Consider the following 17222-nt stretch of genomic DNA (forward strand, 5'->3'; position numbering starts at 1 on the left):
AGAAACTTTAGATATGATAGGATACACAATGTTTTGGAATCTGAATCCGTTCGCTGGTTGATAAGCTATAGTGGGTGGTGGACGTTCATACATTTGGGGGGGGGGGGAAGGTAGCAGTGATAACTAAGAAACGCTTGGTGATAATGCAACTTATCTTCAGACAACTTGTTAAAAACATGTTTTTGTTTGTGTTTTGTTTTTTTAATTTAGGATTTCTGAAGATAGGTGTGAGAATGGCATTAATCAACTTCAACCTAAGGTCCAGACTTCTTGTAAGTGCGCTGAAGGCAAGTGAAGCCACGGTTTTGATTGTTGGAGAAGGTAAGGATCTTTTATGCACATACATATCCTGGAACATTTGTAACAGTATGCAAAGAAAACCACAAATTCTACATATATGTTTACCTGCCTTCCTCTCTGTTTGTCTTTCTGTCGATATGCATATAAATATCCATCTATATGTTTTCCTACCTACCTACGTGGGGCCCCGAGTGGCAGAGTGGTCTAAAGCGCCCACCGTTCCGGATCACTGCCATCTCACCTCTTTCTGCGTGGGTTCGAGTCCAAGGCTCGGCTAGCGTGGGTACGTGGGACAGCCTGCCAGTAGCTTCTCGTGGGTCGGTGGTTTTTCCCTGGGTTTTCCAGAGTTCTTCCTCCACCAGTTATACTGGCCGCCATGTATAGCCTATCTTGTGCTGAAAAATGGTGTTAAACCCCCTAGAACAACAACAACAACAACAACAACAACCTACCTATCTCAATGCGGCCATATAAATATCCAGGCACTAACTACTGGGTACATCGTACTTCCATAAATGGACAATGACCAAAATTTAACTGTAACGACTTCTCGTTCATAAGACTGGAGGTCCTATTATTGCTTATTTATCTACTTATTGTTAAAAATCTTCACGTCAGTTACTTTGCAGAATTTGTGAAATCAGTATTATTTGTCTTTTTTTAAAAATATAAATCTTTAAGTATATTTTTATACCATCAACCTATAGGTCACGAATTGCTTTCCGTCGTGCAAGCAATCAAAGCGGATGTTCCAGAAATGGAAATATATGTCCAGGGTGTTCCAAATGGCGAGTTTCCTGAGAAGATGAAATCATTTCATACTATCATGGGCTCAGTCTCTTCCGATGAAATTCCCAAATCCCATAGGGAGAAGGTTAAACACAAGGACCCTGCTGTTTATGTTTACACATCAGGCACAACTGGTGAGTACCAAATAAAAATAATTGCACGTTGTTGCTACATTGATAGTCTTTTGTACGTCTTTCTCTATTGAATATTATTTTTAAAAAATGGGAAGATGGACAGCAAATGAGACTCGTTTACTGAGCTAGTGTGTAATTGTCAAATAGAGGATGAATCATCAAGGGAAAATTAATTATCGTTGTATAAGCTTCTTTAACATGATCGGAATTGTAATTAGAAATATGTAAGATAAAATTAAATACAGTTTATATATCGGTAAAAAAAATCGGATTTATTTGCATGCCATTATGGAATAAAACAAAGTAAAAATATAGTTATATTTTGCTTAAGGCTATCTCACCATTTCTATTTTGATTTTGAAAGCCATCACTGGTAAAAGTAATCAGTATTGATATTTATGGTTACTTTTTAAAAACAACGACTCACTTCCTCTGCAGAAACAAAGGGAATGAACGCACAATATAAACAATGTCCTGTTTCCTCTATACAAGATAACAGGAGATTTTCTTTACCATTGTCTTTACAAATTATGTCTACTATAGCTGGGTACCACGTAAAATTTTGTACCGTGGTATACCGCGGATTTCCCGAAAGTACCACATTTATACCGCTATTATATTACGGACCAACAATTAAATGTTCTAGGGCAGGAGCTTGACACAATTTCTTTAATTTCTGTATGACAATAGATGAAAAAAATTTCATCTGATTTAAAGCAAAAAATCACCATCTTATTTATATGGTGATAACGGAAAAGAAAATATTTCAGCACAAAAGAAAATCACTGTCCCGCCTACCCACCCCTAAAATTAAATGGCCAACACCTTATGGTAAATGAATTTTCTGTGTGTGTGTGTGTGTGTGTGTGTGTGTTAACTGTTGCACAAGTTCAAATCTACAAGCTGTAACTAAAGTGGGAGGATTAAGCTTACTCTATAGCTGATATTGTTAAAAATATTTATTAATATTCCAGAGCCTATTGGTAAAAATCAGAAGTGTTGATACTGAAGCCAACAGTTTACTTGCTTCACTGTTGGTATATTCGGGAGAAACCAGTAGCCTAAACATACAACACACTTACTCAAAAAAAAAGATATAATATTTAGTGCTCTTGAGAAAATTGCGTCAAGTTCACACAGAAAAGACCGCGCTTCAGAAAATAATAGGATGATTCGCAGTCCTACAAAGGAATACATATACTCAATACATTCACATACATCTAGTTAATAACTCAAACGTGACATGTGTTTTTTATTTTATCCGATATTTTTCTGAAAGTTGGATTTGAGTAGAATGTATTTCACAAATTTCCATTTAGCCACCGCGTTGGCATGCGTGGCACGTGTCCAACACGTACTTGGAGGATCATAAATATATAGACCAGTTTCCAAAGAGTTCTTTCCCTTACTCGGAACACAATGCTTATTTGTTTTTGTTTTTATTGCACATCCCCTATGGAGTCACACGTTCTTTTAAATTTTTTTAATGTATAATTTTAAAAATACGAATTTTATGAATGATACTGTACAGCCTCTGAAAAATCTTTATGTGTCTTTCGTAACCTTGGCTAGCCTTAGATATGTACTGTGCAGATATGTCACCGGAATGTCTTCATTGCTCAAGTGGTGATTAACTTTGAATTTTGTATATATATATATATATATATATATATATATATATATATATATATATATATATATATATATATATATATATATATATATATATATATATATATATAATCTTTGACTACAGTCAAAGGAAGGTGAACTTTTCCTTTCTTCTCTAATGGAACATAGGTTTTGGACCAATAAGTGACCTGTCTTCATACACCATATTTACTGAATACACGCTCCATACTTCCAAAGCAAATTTCAATGCAAAATTCACATAATACGAATACTTAAATACATTAAGTATTATACCGAAAGCTCATTATTTACTATTACAATTTCTATTTTTATGTTTTCATCACAAGAAATTGTTGATCCAATGAGCCTTAAGTGATAATTAAAGCATTCGAAAAGGAAGGTTCAGTCTCTTTCTGACATATTTTTAATATTCATTTGAATATATTTTAGCAAGAAATTTCTAAACGATATTGCAATATTGGTCTGTTGACTTGGACTTTCGCAAGAATTTAAAATGTAAACATACAGTTCCCTTCATGTGCCCCTGTGATAAAAGAGTTTCAGCATTATTTAACAAGATATAATTCTTCTACATTTGTGTCAAAATCCAAACAGCCGCTGTTCACCTTGACACTTCTACCTTTATGTTGCAAAAGTTTCTCAGATTTATTCTGAGTGTTATTAAACAAATTCGATTCTTCGGTAATTTTAATAGACAAATTTTAAGTCCCTCCACTAAAACTTGCTCCATAAAAATATAATTTCGCAGACCGTATATTTGAAACTCTGAAGATGAAATTGATTTGTAAGTTTGGTATATTAGAATATTTACATTGTTGAATGTCTCTTGAGAAATAAAAATGGGATAATGATTTCTCCAAACGTGGGTCATTTATAAACATGCCTTGAATCTTGACATGACATCTCTGAGTCTTTCTTATGTTGTCTGGGTTTTTTGCAATTTCAATACAAGATTTCACCGGCAAAGTACTCTTTGTCTCTCTCTCATGTTTTGATGTCACTTTGCACACCAGCTTCATCTGAGAATTCGTTGTCAAAAACATTCTGTCCAAGATAGTGTTATCCACCTCAACAAACTCCAGTTTTTAGGCCATGATACCGTGAAATGACAAACTGATCATCGCTACTTACAGATTCTTCTTCAAATACGTTACCTAAACTTAATACCATAGTAGAACTACTACTACCTAGCAAATACAGACTTTCCAGATACTACATTTAGATAAAGGGAGCTAAAAGTTGTCTGCCTGTCTATGTGGCGGTAAGGCAGAGTGAACTCTTCTTATGTCTAAGACTTGGCGGCAAAGCCTAGAAATACACCAGTTACTACTTCCACTCGTGCCACAAAGCACGCTGTCGTCACAAGCGACCTCGAAAAAGCCAGAACCTACGTGAAAAATATACCTCTATAAGTTGGAAGAGTTTCTCACTTCTAAGGAAAGTTTACTTCATCTATATTTCCAATTCTTTTTTTTCTTTCTATCAGGACAAAGTTCTGCCATTACAAGTTGCTAACACTTTGTCGTCGTCACACATTTATGTACTTGCATGTGGAGCCTAAGCGACTTCACATTCAGTTGGGCCTATACTTATTTAATACATGCAAATCTCTAGTACTTATATGACTCCTATACATGTGTAATTCCATTAAAAACTGGAATTCATAGTGTCCGGGCGCCAACTTTAATGTATTTACTGTCTCTGGGCCTTTTTCCGTACAAGTATTGCCTCATAATAGATATTGTCTCACCTATTGTGTACGTCTCTATAAGGTGCATCAGTTACGTTTTACGCGAAGGTGTTTTATGTGAAATATAGATACTTGAGTACATTTCTTAATTTCTTTCTCTGGTTGGACAAATACAGGTCAGCGCTTTATACACGGTTTATTCAGTCACCTCCTGCACATGCATGTTTCCATAGGCTAAACTTGAGTCATGTTTATCTGCGTAAACTTTAAGTCATATTTATCGAGCACTTAATCACCCACAAGTGTAGCCTATGCGACTTCACAACTTAGGTTCGGGCTACATTATTTATGTGTTCATGTCTTTATGCTCTTAAGAAACACCTTATATATGTATAATTCCTTCTTTTTCGGTATATAAGGTGAGTTTCATTCACCACGGTATATTTAGCCTTGGAACACAATGCTTCAAAAATTATACCTGTACAGGCCGTCCTTGACCGTCCCTACAGGTAGCATTGTAATTGAGACCGTATGCTATCACCTTTTTCTTCCTAAGTAACCATCATTATGCGTAACTATGCGCCCACACGTTATTCAAATATCACATGTGCAGGTTGATAGGTTTATAAACAGGTAGTATTGTCATTATATTTTACCTGTATGCTTCCTTGCTTTATTCGACAGTATGTTATCAATTTATAGGTCACCCTTTTAATTATTTAATTCTAAAGGTGGCTTTCTACAGTTTCGTATTTTGCATAGGGCTAGAATTTTAAAGAAAAAGAATTTCCATGGGTCTCCTCACTGGTTATACTAGCTATTTAAAACAGATCTTGTATATCTTAGGTATAGTTCTAACCTTTAATGCCCTTTATTTTGGTGTATGATTGATGGGAATAATATGGGTTATAGAGTATACAGCTTGGCCTTACTCAAGATGTGTACCTTTCAAAAACTGCTAGCTCCGCTTGGTCATTTTTTACTTCCTGGATTTCAGAGATAAATTGTAAAAATAAAGAGCCGATAGATTTTTTATATATACATTTTTACAGTGTATATATGTAGTAATTCATCTATTGCGCCTTCAGAAGCTGGTATTGTCTAGTTGGGAAAAAAATCATTTTCCCTATTTTAATAGGTGCTAAATATAGTGTACTTTAGACTAATTCAGGCTGATTGTTTTAGTGTGCTTAATTCAGCGTGCTTAGATCATGTACACTTTTCATAAGTACGATTTCCAAAGAAATGTCAGCCACATTACATCAAAGTAGCATAGAGGTATGTCAACATTCTCTCCACTGGGCATGTTTCAAATGCAAACAACTTCACCTTACATATATGTCACTGTCTCAAAAGCACATAATAACTGGTGAGCGCCCCCAAAGACAGGTGCAGGGCTACAGTTTTATACATTTTGCTCTATTTTGTCTGACAGACTACAACTATGGGCAAACCACAAACAACATACAGCTCAGGACGAAGTTGTCACCAACCAGCTTGGTGACTTTTACTCCGTGTGAAACTATGTGAGGACAAGGAAGATATTTCAGTTTACCCTTCAGCCAAGAAGTTACGGACATTGACACGATCTGAAACAGCTCTGGCACCCACGTCACCACTACAGGGCTCAGCATTTTGGAACTTCCTCTACCATGCCTCTTAGGGATTCAACTTGATTCACTCTTGCGGAGCAGCGAGGGACAGAGCTAACAACAGCCAGGTTCCCTCTCATTCAACCGACATACGGACAGGTTACATGGATCAAACATACCATAACCTGTCCCAACTGATGATCTAACGATATTCTCCGCACGGATGGCCAATTTACGTTGGGACCGGCCATATACTAGAAATTATGAGGGGCCAAATATCTATATTACGGGCTAAATCAATAACAGCTCTGCTTCCAGTACGGCGAACCCGACATTGGCAGACATGTACAGGGTCCAGTCTAACCCTCATACCACTCAAGACACTCATTTGGCACATAGTTCTTTACGCATCAACAGATGTCGCTTCGCAATTTCTCTGCACTGTCACGAGAAGAGACTCTTTATTTGGTGATTGTCTTGAAGTCACGGTTTATAATTCAGGGCGTTTTACGAGTTTAGTGAGTGACAGACCTCGTCACTCTTCGCCAGCAAAGTATCAAGCGTTACAGTAGAATTTAGCCTCACCTCACACAACCAGGATGGTGTTGATTGTTCTCCAGTACTGTCATCTCTTCTACACTATCAGATGGCATGGAAAGATTTAGCATTCAAGGGCCTCCGTTTAGGTCATTTCCCGTCCCCGGATGTTTGTTCTCTTCCTCCCACTCCAAAAAAACCTGGACAAGAGCTCCAACATCTGTTGACTTTATGACGGAAAGGAAGATTCTGACTTTAGTTACTTCCAGAGTCTGGTAGAGTTACAGACGTTATAACCCGCCTTCATCACCAGTTCGTCGGCTGTTCTACCTTTGCCCCCATCCAGTCTTTCATTCGGAACATCAGCAGTTGAAATTGATTTCTCCGCGTTAGGAACAACACAGTCACACTCCATACGTATGGATCGGATGGGCTTTATTGACACTCGGCAGTGAGTGAGCAATATCGTTGCCGTGACTTCGTTCTTGGACCCCTATTCTCTCTGGTTATCTTCCAACCAACGGAACATTGCTTATCTTCTCCCACTGCAAACACATCAGGGCATGCATAGGAGTCAGTCTCAAGAAGGGTACTGAGCGGAACCTCTCAACACACTTTCGCCAATGCCGTAGTCTCAGCTACCAATCAAATTGGCGGAACGCAATTCAGTGCTCCCTGCCTGCACTTACCTGAAGGAATACTATCCGCCCAAGCTAGGAGCACATTCTTTATCCTCTAACCTTCTGTTTAACGTCCTGATTTATAACGTCCACAAACAAGACGTCAAGGAGACATATTTCCCTCTCTCCAACAACCGCAGCGTCGATATAGATAGTACGGAAAAGCAATAAACGGACCTGAATGGACAGTCATAGGACACAAACCTCTGAAAGCTGTCCTATCGAAGCTACACCTATCGAAAGTCAGTTATTTTCGCATACCAAGCGGATATAGCACCGAGAAGTTTATATCGTTCGTTCCACGCCTTCTCTTGGTCCCAACAGCAAATGACTCTCTACGTCTGGTCATCGGCCTAAGCGCCCTCACTCCATTCATCCACGTCCTTGGTTCCCACTGGCGACACCATGGCGCATTTTGAAAGCTATCTATGAGGGAGACTGTGTCATCAATGTGGACTTAGATGGCGCATACCTTCAAGTCTTTATTGACATGGCTCCCAAGACATTCCTGCGATTCATCTACAATATTGTACACCATTTCAGGGCATTCCAGTTGGTGCTCTACGTCGACCCCTTGATCTTTACTCGTCTGACGAATCGAGTGATGGCGCATGTCCAGACCATTTCTATGACGACAACATTATGTTACCTGGACAACATTCTTCAGCAACATCAGTGAATTGGTTCTAACAAGACATGATAACCTTTGTTTCCAATCCGACCTAGTACAATCTTCAACGATTTGTTCACTTAGGTATGGAGTTCAATACATAGGCAATATTTAATCTCCCTCAGTGTCAGACATTGAAACGACGCATGGTAGCGCCGTACCTTTGAGGAAATTCTATCCGCACGGGAATCCCTTCGCCTACCAAACTTGCTCATTGTGGCAGCGGTCCTCATGGTCCTTGGTCGCTTTCTACTGCATCGCTACTGTTTCCTCTGCACGAATGGAATTCTCAAGCTTTCACTCTGGACCATCCTCCCACCATCGACACCTAATAGAGGAACCATCTGCGCGGCATTGGGAACAACCTAACTTGGCACACAACGGGTATACATCTATAGGTTCACGCGTTTGAGATTATAGTCCGTACCGGTGCAAGTACGGAAGACTGGGAAGCCCGCCGACTACCATCCTTTCATGCTTTCCACAGGAACGAGATCTTTATATAAAAAAATTCTGGAGAGGTCGGATTTGTGAAAGTCCTTCACCGGTGGCAGGAATATTTACTTTGCATGGGAGTTCTCATTCTTCCCGACCTCTACAGCGGTGCCTTATCTCAAATGACAAGGAGACACCCAGTTCTACAATGATGATTAATCGCCAACAAGAAGGAGAACCCCAGTTCCCAGACCTTTGTGTCATGGTGTAGGACTTTCTAAAGTGGTGTTTTCATGAAGAAAGCCATCATGTTCGCCATATCCTTGGAGGTATCAACGTACTGGCCGACTCGGTCACTGAACGATCCACTAATACAGAAGTAATGGTCACTCCATCCCTTGGTTCTCACACAGATATGTACCCGATGGGACCGACCGTTGGTGGGCCTGTTTGCGACAAGGTAGAATGCCAAACTCCCATTCTTTGTCTCCCCCGTCCCGGACCCAACGGCTTGGACAGTCGACGCCTAATCATTGGATTGAAGCATCATGAGAGCATATACCAACCCTACAACACCTCTGATTCCAAAAGTGAAACAGAAAGCAAGCATCATAATTTTTGCACCACTCCGATGGGAGGAGTAACCGAGACCCCGCGAAAAATTCCGATTTGTCCTTCATCTACTCAAGCAACCACGACGGCAGTTGTTTCATCCTTGTCGGGAGTTCCCAAACGGGCCCTCAGTCTTAAACAATTTTCGCAAGCGGTCGTGGAGAGAATTGCTCAGGTGCGACGGCCATCCACACTGAAAGCATATGAAGTCAAAGGGCACAGTTTCACCCAGTGATGCGCAGACGAACAAATCTTGTATCTCCAGGCATAGATACCGCAGATAGCTAATTTTCCTCTCTAGCTCGTCGAAGAGAGCAAGTTATCAGCGAGTACGATCAAAGGTTAACGCTTTACGATGGCTCACGCCTTTCGTCATCATGGGAGATAGGATATCCGACAAACACCGGACTTAACCGACCTTCTCGCCACCTTTGTGTATACACGGCCAAAAACGTTAACGCTATGCCCAAACCGGAGCTTATCTTTGGTTATAAACCTGTATGGTTACGACACCTTTTGAACCAATTTCAAGGGCATTTCTGACGCTCCTTTTTTATAAGACCTGCTTCCTCATGGTGTTAGCAACGTCAGGCAGAATGCGTGAAATACCTGCCCTATCAGATGACACGAATTACATGCAAGTTCCGTCAAGACTGGTCAATCATATTCATGACTGCATCCTCTTTTATCGCCGAGAACCGTCTCTCTTCCACTAATGACTAAACTTATGTCGTGAACCCTCTGTCTCATCTGGATAATCAGCTAAAGACCATTTACAAGACCCATTCCGGGCTTTCACCTAATAATATAATACGAACATAGCCGTTGCGTCGTGGGAGATCACGCCGTTTTCTACCTCTCAGAAAATGATAGTAGGATCTATCAGAACATACTATTACGTTCTGGAGTAAGGTGTTATTTGCTCAGCAGATGGGAAATAACCCCAGCTCAATCAATGTCTTACGCACTTCGGCTCACCAAGTTTGAGCAGTTACCACCAACCTAGCATCAGACCTGAACTGTTCGCTAACCGACATAATACAGGCTGTGGGATGGAGATCGGAGTCCACATTCGTTAGCTCTTTTCTCCGAGATCACTCATCCAAGAGGGCCCAATTAGATCTGGTAGGAGGTATATCCTCAGTTCTACAGGTCACCCTTCCAGATCGATCGACATCTTTTTAAGACGCAGCTTCACAACTTCCATTGGATTTGCGGGGGGGGGGATTTTCCCTTTCGAAACCGCGCCCTGACAGATGGAGTCCTCTTCTGTCGGATTACTTAGAAGCTGTCTTAGTACCTTAGGGGACCGGAGATAATATCTCCTGGGTAAAGGGATCTACCTCCCTCCACCTCTTACCTATTTTACCTAAGGTATTATGATTGGACAACGTATTTGAAGAAGAAACCAATTTGTCCTAGTAAAATGTGTCTTCGAGAATACTTGCTCAATCATAAGACACATACAATCTCTCAGCCTCCTCACAGTTGCATCCATAGCGAGCGTGCCTTCTGACCAGTAATTGATGTATTGTTAGGCTTTACCGCCAAGTCTTATAATTAGGGCGAGATCACTTAGCGTGAACTCCACGTAGGTCCGCAGACAACGTTTAGCTCCCTTTAACTAAAGGTAGTATCTGGGAGGGCTGGATTTGCGATAGTAGTTTGTCTAAGGTATGATGACTGGGTAAGTATTCTCGAAGAAACATATTTTACTAGGAAAAATTGATATCCTCAGCGGGAAATGCGACCACATTCACCAAAATATGACTGCATAATTATGTGTTAGAAAGTTTAAATGAATTAAAAGTATAGCAATAAATCATTCCCGATAATCTACAACTGGAAAATTATTTAATATTTCAATTAGTAATAGTTTTTCCTGACTGTGTTTGCGTTACGGAAATTTTAGGTGTGTGATACGGAATCAGATTGAACGTCTGTATCGAACACTAGATAAGTATGTAAGATAAATTGGGTATGTAATAAAATTATATTTGTAATATTCATCATTAATTTTTGGAAGATACAACCATTTGGCAAAAACAAAGCTGATTTGCTGAACTATTATTGAAAACCACAAGTGGTAATAGAGAGGAAAAGGAATAAATGTTTAACAAGGTATAGACTCTTATTGTCAGCATTCTTTAGGTTAGAAAAACAATTCAGATACAAAACGAATAACACAGCTTATGACAAAATAGTTCAACAAATTATCTTGAGAAAAAAGAAGAAAAACGACCCCCTCAAAAAAAAAAAACAACGACAAAATAACATACGCCCACACTTTAGTTTTTGTTTTTGTTGCGTTATGAAAGACTTAAACATGGTAAACGGAATTGGCGTGAACATCTAAACACTATTTATCTACCATCGTGTCTAAATTTGTGGAAGTGTAGATTGTCAGCAGCGAATTCTGTGTTCGATTTCCATTTTAAGCATGTGAAATAGCATCATTATTTACAAACCTTCAGGTTTACCCAAGCCATGTGTAGTGAGTCAGACGCGGTTAATCCACAGTGGATGCTTCTGGCGGACATTCGGAATACGCTCAGACGATATCATCTACATCACTCTCCCTCTTTACCATTCCAGTGGGCTTCTTCTCAGTGTCGGCAATGCAATTCACGAAGGAAAGTCTCTCTCTCTCTCTCTCTCTCTCGTTTGGGTTATTAGATACGTTCTCAATATAATAGTGAGATCTACTAAAGTGAGGATGTGATGCGTTTCTTGCGATAGTTTACTTGCAATGGATTCATCACTAAAATGCTCAAACTGAGATAAAATGTAAATTAGGCAAAAGTATATTTTATCATTTTTTTAAAAAAATCTTTCGAAGAGTTTTGTTGTCAAAGTAATAGAATTTTACACATATCGATTTTAATGGTTGAATTCATTCATATTTTTGTGTGCTTCAAAATCTGTGATATTTACATTGAATTGCTCACACTTAATTCCGGTGTCTTCAAATCTTTCACACGGAAAAATCTGTTGAAAATTTGTATATCTGAAATTTGTCTTATTTACTGATGGCTATAGAAAATTCATAATTTTAAAAAAAATTGTCATCTTCTTTTTACAGGGGCTACTATTGTTTTGCGAAGCAAGTTTTCTGCCTCCAAATTCTGGGAAGATTGCCGGAAGCACAGAGTTACTATAATCGTATACATTGGGGAGATGTTACGATACCTAAACTCCAGACCAAAGGTTAGAAAAAAACATCGATGTTTTTAGTCTGATTTATTTACTGGCTATGCAACTGTAGGTGATAGACGATTGTCATAGTTGCAACGTTTGCAAGAACACGGAAATATTTTTAACCAAAAGATGAAATCTGAGGTCTACGGCAGTTCGAATAATACTACCAGCATGCTTAAAACAACAACAAACAACACTAACAAAAACGAAAATTTTGAATGAGTGGAACGATAGTTATTTAAAGAAACAAGACTATTGAAAATATGCAGTAAGAGATGGGTTGTACAATTTGCAACATGTTTATTTTCCTGAGCAACTCTGTCTCTCTCTCTCTCTCTCTCCTGTGATTCCTAATTGCTTATTGCTTAGTGATAATTCCAACTCATGAAACCAACTCGTTTTCAAAAATGGCATCTTTCTGTCTACATTTAATTTTCTTGTCACTTTAAAAGAAAATAACTTCTCAAATTTTTATGATGCTTTTTTTTTCTTCAAAAATTCATTTTTAATATTAACAACATTGTGCTCAATGACTTTCAAATGCTTTTAGATCTTGTTTCTCGATCGGTAAAAAAAAATAATTTAAGCGTTATGTTTCATTTTTCAGAAGAGTTAATTTCTTATGATTTCAGGAGGAAACAGACGGGCAACACTGTATCAGGTACGCATTTGGTAATGGACTCCGAACGGATATATGGGATGAATTTCGATCGAGATTTCAGATTCCGAATATTGTTGAGTTCTATGGAGCAACTGAAGGCCCAGTGGGCGCAATCAATATCTTCAATAAAGTCGGTGCTGTCGGAAGATTATCTCCAATACTGGTAAACGTGCATGCATATATATATATATATATATATATATATATATATATATATATATATATATATATATATATATATATATATATATATATATAATTACGTACCTATACGTGTATCGAAGCACATTCATTAGCAGATATATATCTCCTGGATGGACGCAGTGGTAAAAGATTAGTAAGGGACAAAATCCAGGTGTTAAACCAATCTGATATAAATTACCCTGTCTGAATATGTGCATATTATATGGTGATAATTAAAAAATGTACATCATAATTAAGATTAATTATTTACTTTTTTTTAACGAAAACTGATTATTTTCCACACAGTGGGATGACCGTTTCTTAGTAAAAATAAGATTCTCCTTTTGAGAAGAAAGGTAGAATATTCATTCAAACTAACATTCCTTATTCAAGTAATAGGTTACAGAAATTGCTTTGTTTGAATAATAGGCTACAGAAATTGCCCTGTTCGAATAATAGGTTACAGAAATTGCCTTGTTAGAATAATAGCTACAGAAATTGCCCTGTTCGAATAATAGGCTACAGAAATTGCCCTGTTCGAATAATAGATTACAGAAATTGCCCTGTTCGAATAATAGGCTAAGCAGCAGAGAGACTGAGCCCACCAACTATTTCGTCCAACAGGACCATCTATCAAAAACATTTCTGATAGAAGTTCTTATTTCACAAAATAAACCCTTCTAGCCAGAAACTATGATGACTAAATCCTCTTTTCTGGCTAGAAGGGTTATTTCACGGCGATAACTCACTATAAAAAATAGTTTCTTCACGTGGTGACGTCGACGACGACGTTGGTGGCTCAGTCTCTCTGCTGCTATCATGTAAAATATTTTAGGATTTCTGTTGTGAATTAAAAATTTAAGTTAACAATAATGGCCAACACTGGAGAAGCACATTCTGCTAGACTAGCTCGAGAGCGACTAGAAGCAATAAAAAAATTTCTTCCTGTTCGTGATAGGGTCAGAGAAAAATTACAAGCACGGCAGCTAGCACAAGTTGAATTTGCAACAGGTGCAGAGGAATTATTTAAACCCGTTACAACAGCTACTGAAAAAGCTGCTGAAAAAGCTGCGATGGTTACTGAAAGAGCTTTACTGGGAGAGCCTAAGACTTATGAAGAGGTGGTGGATGTGGAGGAGCGGGAGCGGAGAAGAAGGGAACAAGAAGAGGAACGAAGAAAGGGTATTCTTCCAATGCTAAAACAAACTGCCGTGCGGACTGAAAAGATTGCTAGAAGAACCAAACAAACAAAAAAGATTTTACGAGATCCAACAGCTCAACCCCCCTCCGCCGTCAAAGAAATACTTGAAGGTATTGGGCAAATTCGTACTGAACTCGCGTCCAAACCAAAAAAGGAAAATACTGGACTGATTGCAAAATTTAGGGAGGGTTTTGCTGAAGATATTAGAAATACTACAAGAGAAGAATTGCCCAGAAAAATATTAATTGGTATGTTTAATAAATCTAGTATCTTAAAACCCGGTTTTGAAAACGTGAATGATGATAATTTTATTAAATGGATATATCGTATATATAAAAACAAAAAACAAGCCAGAGATGATGATTTAGAATACAGAGGTCTCCTTGAAGAAGTAAAAAGAGTTTATAACGAAGAGGTAAAACAACTAGAATCCTCCCAGCAGAAACCTTCTGCACCTTTACAACAACAACGGCGGAGGATAAAAGATACTGACCTAGTCCCGTTAAGTGAATATGAGGTTGCATCTGAACAAAGTCCACGTCGTCAAAAATCCGAGCCAACTAGGTCGCCGATAATTGGTTTAACAACATCTCCTGAAAGTTTACCGCAAGATGTTTTAGCCCCAAGAATTGTAGAACAACAATCAAAAACCGGATCTGGTCTAGCTGTTTGTCCTGATAATGTTCTCAATGATGTATCACGGCTAGAAATTCTCATCGGAGGAAAACGAGCTGGAAATAACTCTCCGGAAATAATTAATGAAGCGGCTGATATCTGTCAGCGACTATTTCGCGGCGGCATCATGGATACTCACATCTATCGAGAACTTATTGATGAACTCGTGGACAGCGATTGAAAGTCTCCGCGATTGAAAGTCGATTAGAGAAATAACTAATTAAATAAAATGATCATACACGACTCTAATCATATGACCCGACGAGAGAGAGTGGTAAATTCGCGATATCCTGTTTAGAGTGCATATTATGGAGATGGACTTGGAAATGTTATTCAAGGATTGTTTACAAGAATAGCTCCAAAGGTGGGACCAATTGCAAAACAATTATCGTCAAAAGCTATTGATGTTATCAAAGACAAAGCTTCTGGTGTAATCGGTGAAGCAGCCGGCAAGGTGTTCACGGCGATCAAGGACAGACTAGCACGATTAATACGCAGAAAGCCTCCGCCGGTAAAATTACCAAGCACTGCGGATATGCCTGCAAATGTTAGCAAAATAATAAATGAAACTGCAAATCAAAAACTAGCGTCGCTGATACCTTCCAAAGAAATAGAAAAAAATATAGCTTCAAGTTTAGTAGCGGGGAGTGGTCTTCGTTTTAGATAATAATGTATTACAATAAGATGTTTCAGCGCATATCCAACATAGCATTTGATATGGATAAATCAGTCAGAAAAGATGAATCCTTGCGCGATTATCAATATTATTCTTATGATGCAAAAACACCTAACGCGCCGGGGAGAATTGAGTTTCAAATTCATGACACAAGTAGATATTTTCTGCCTTGTGAGGCTTTTATTGAAGTCACAGGTAGAATCTTAAAAGCGGACGGTATTGGATACGGAATTGGCGATCGTGTTGGTTTTGTTAATAATGGTGTGATGGCGTTATTTAGCAAAGCCACATACTCGATTGATGGAAAAGATATTGAGTCGTGTTTGGATAATGTTGATGTTGCCACGACAATACTTGGTCTTGCAAGATATTCTGATGATTACACAAGATCAGCTGGTCCAACAATGATGTTTGTAAAGGACACATCTGATCATCCCGAAAATAGAAATGTAACGATGAACGCGGCCGGGGATGCAGTTGCAGCCATGAACGAAAATTTCAACTTGGGTTTTGCCGCGCGTCGAGCAATGCTGAGCGGCGAAGAAGAGTTTTCTTGTGCAATTCCGTTATCTCATATTTTTGGATTTTGCAGAAGTGTCCGAAAGGTTATATTTGGTGCCAAACACACAGTAACGCTTGTCAGAAAAAACTCTGATAATGATGCAATATGGCGAGCTGATGGAGTTGATCCTGGTCAAGTAGAGTTAAGAAAACTATCTCTGTGGATGCCAACAATGACTCCATCAATCGCTGAAGAACAAAAATTACTTTCTTTTATGGATCAAGGTGGAAAATCGTTGTTATCATGGTTAGCAATGACAACAGATAGTACTTCTATCAACGCTCCTGGACTGTTCACGTGGCAATTGGGATCACAACAGGGAGTATCAGCAGCGCGACATATATTTATCGCGTTTCAGGCAAATTCTAGAATAAATAACCAGGAAGCAAGTCCAATGATATTTGACACTCTTGGAGTTTCTGAAGTTTCATTAAGAATAAACGGACATCAAGAACCCGCTGAGGATATCAATCTAAATTTTGAACAAAATGATGTTGCACGGGCATATTATCGATTGATGTCTTATGATGGACGTGATCAAAACGTTGACACTGGGCTGCAGATATCCCAGCGTGATTTTACAACGTTGTATCCGATCTATTACTTTTCGTTGGAACATTTGGATTTGTTCAGAAAATCTGTCGTCGATATAGTTATTCGGGCTCGCCTGGCTCGAGTACCAGTTGCGGCACCACCACTTCCTGGAGGTGCTAGAGCAATCGCGGTCATACTTTCCGATAAAGCAATGTTACTTGAAGGTGCTGGCGGCCGAATGAGAGTCATTGATGCACCAGTGGAAAACCTGTAGGTTTTCCAAAAACTTGTAACATTGTTTAATAGCGCAATTAGATCAACATCATATTAAATAAAATGTCATACAGTCATGTTAATGTCACACTGACTCCTGGTCAGGCGAAGAAATTACAATCGAAGAACGCGAGCACATGTGGGACATCAATAACACTAAAACACGA

The 17222-nt window shown here is 38.8% G+C and overlaps 1 protein-coding gene across 1 annotated transcript in view; it reads left to right on the forward strand.

Annotated features, from left to right (window-relative positions):
* Positions 1-17222, forward strand: part of LOC149801611 (long-chain fatty acid transport protein 2-like) — a 76174-nt gene that overhangs the window by 32596 nt on the left and 26356 nt on the right. The window contains exons 4-8 of the mRNA XM_089955870.1: positions 211-321; positions 1008-1223; positions 11567-11723; positions 12173-12299; positions 12923-13114. Of these exons, the coding sequence (XP_089811996.1) occupies positions 211-321; positions 1008-1223; positions 11567-11723; positions 12173-12299; positions 12923-13114 (803 nt within the window). The remainder of the gene's footprint in view (positions 1-210; positions 322-1007; positions 1224-11566; positions 11724-12172; positions 12300-12922; positions 13115-17222) is intronic.

Source organism: Sinohyriopsis cumingii, chromosome 4, assembly GCF_028554795.1.
Source record: "Sinohyriopsis cumingii isolate HCF-2022 chromosome 4, ASM2855479v2, whole genome shotgun sequence".
NCBI classification, from domain to species: Eukaryota; Metazoa; Mollusca; class Bivalvia; order Unionida; family Unionidae; genus Sinohyriopsis; species Sinohyriopsis cumingii.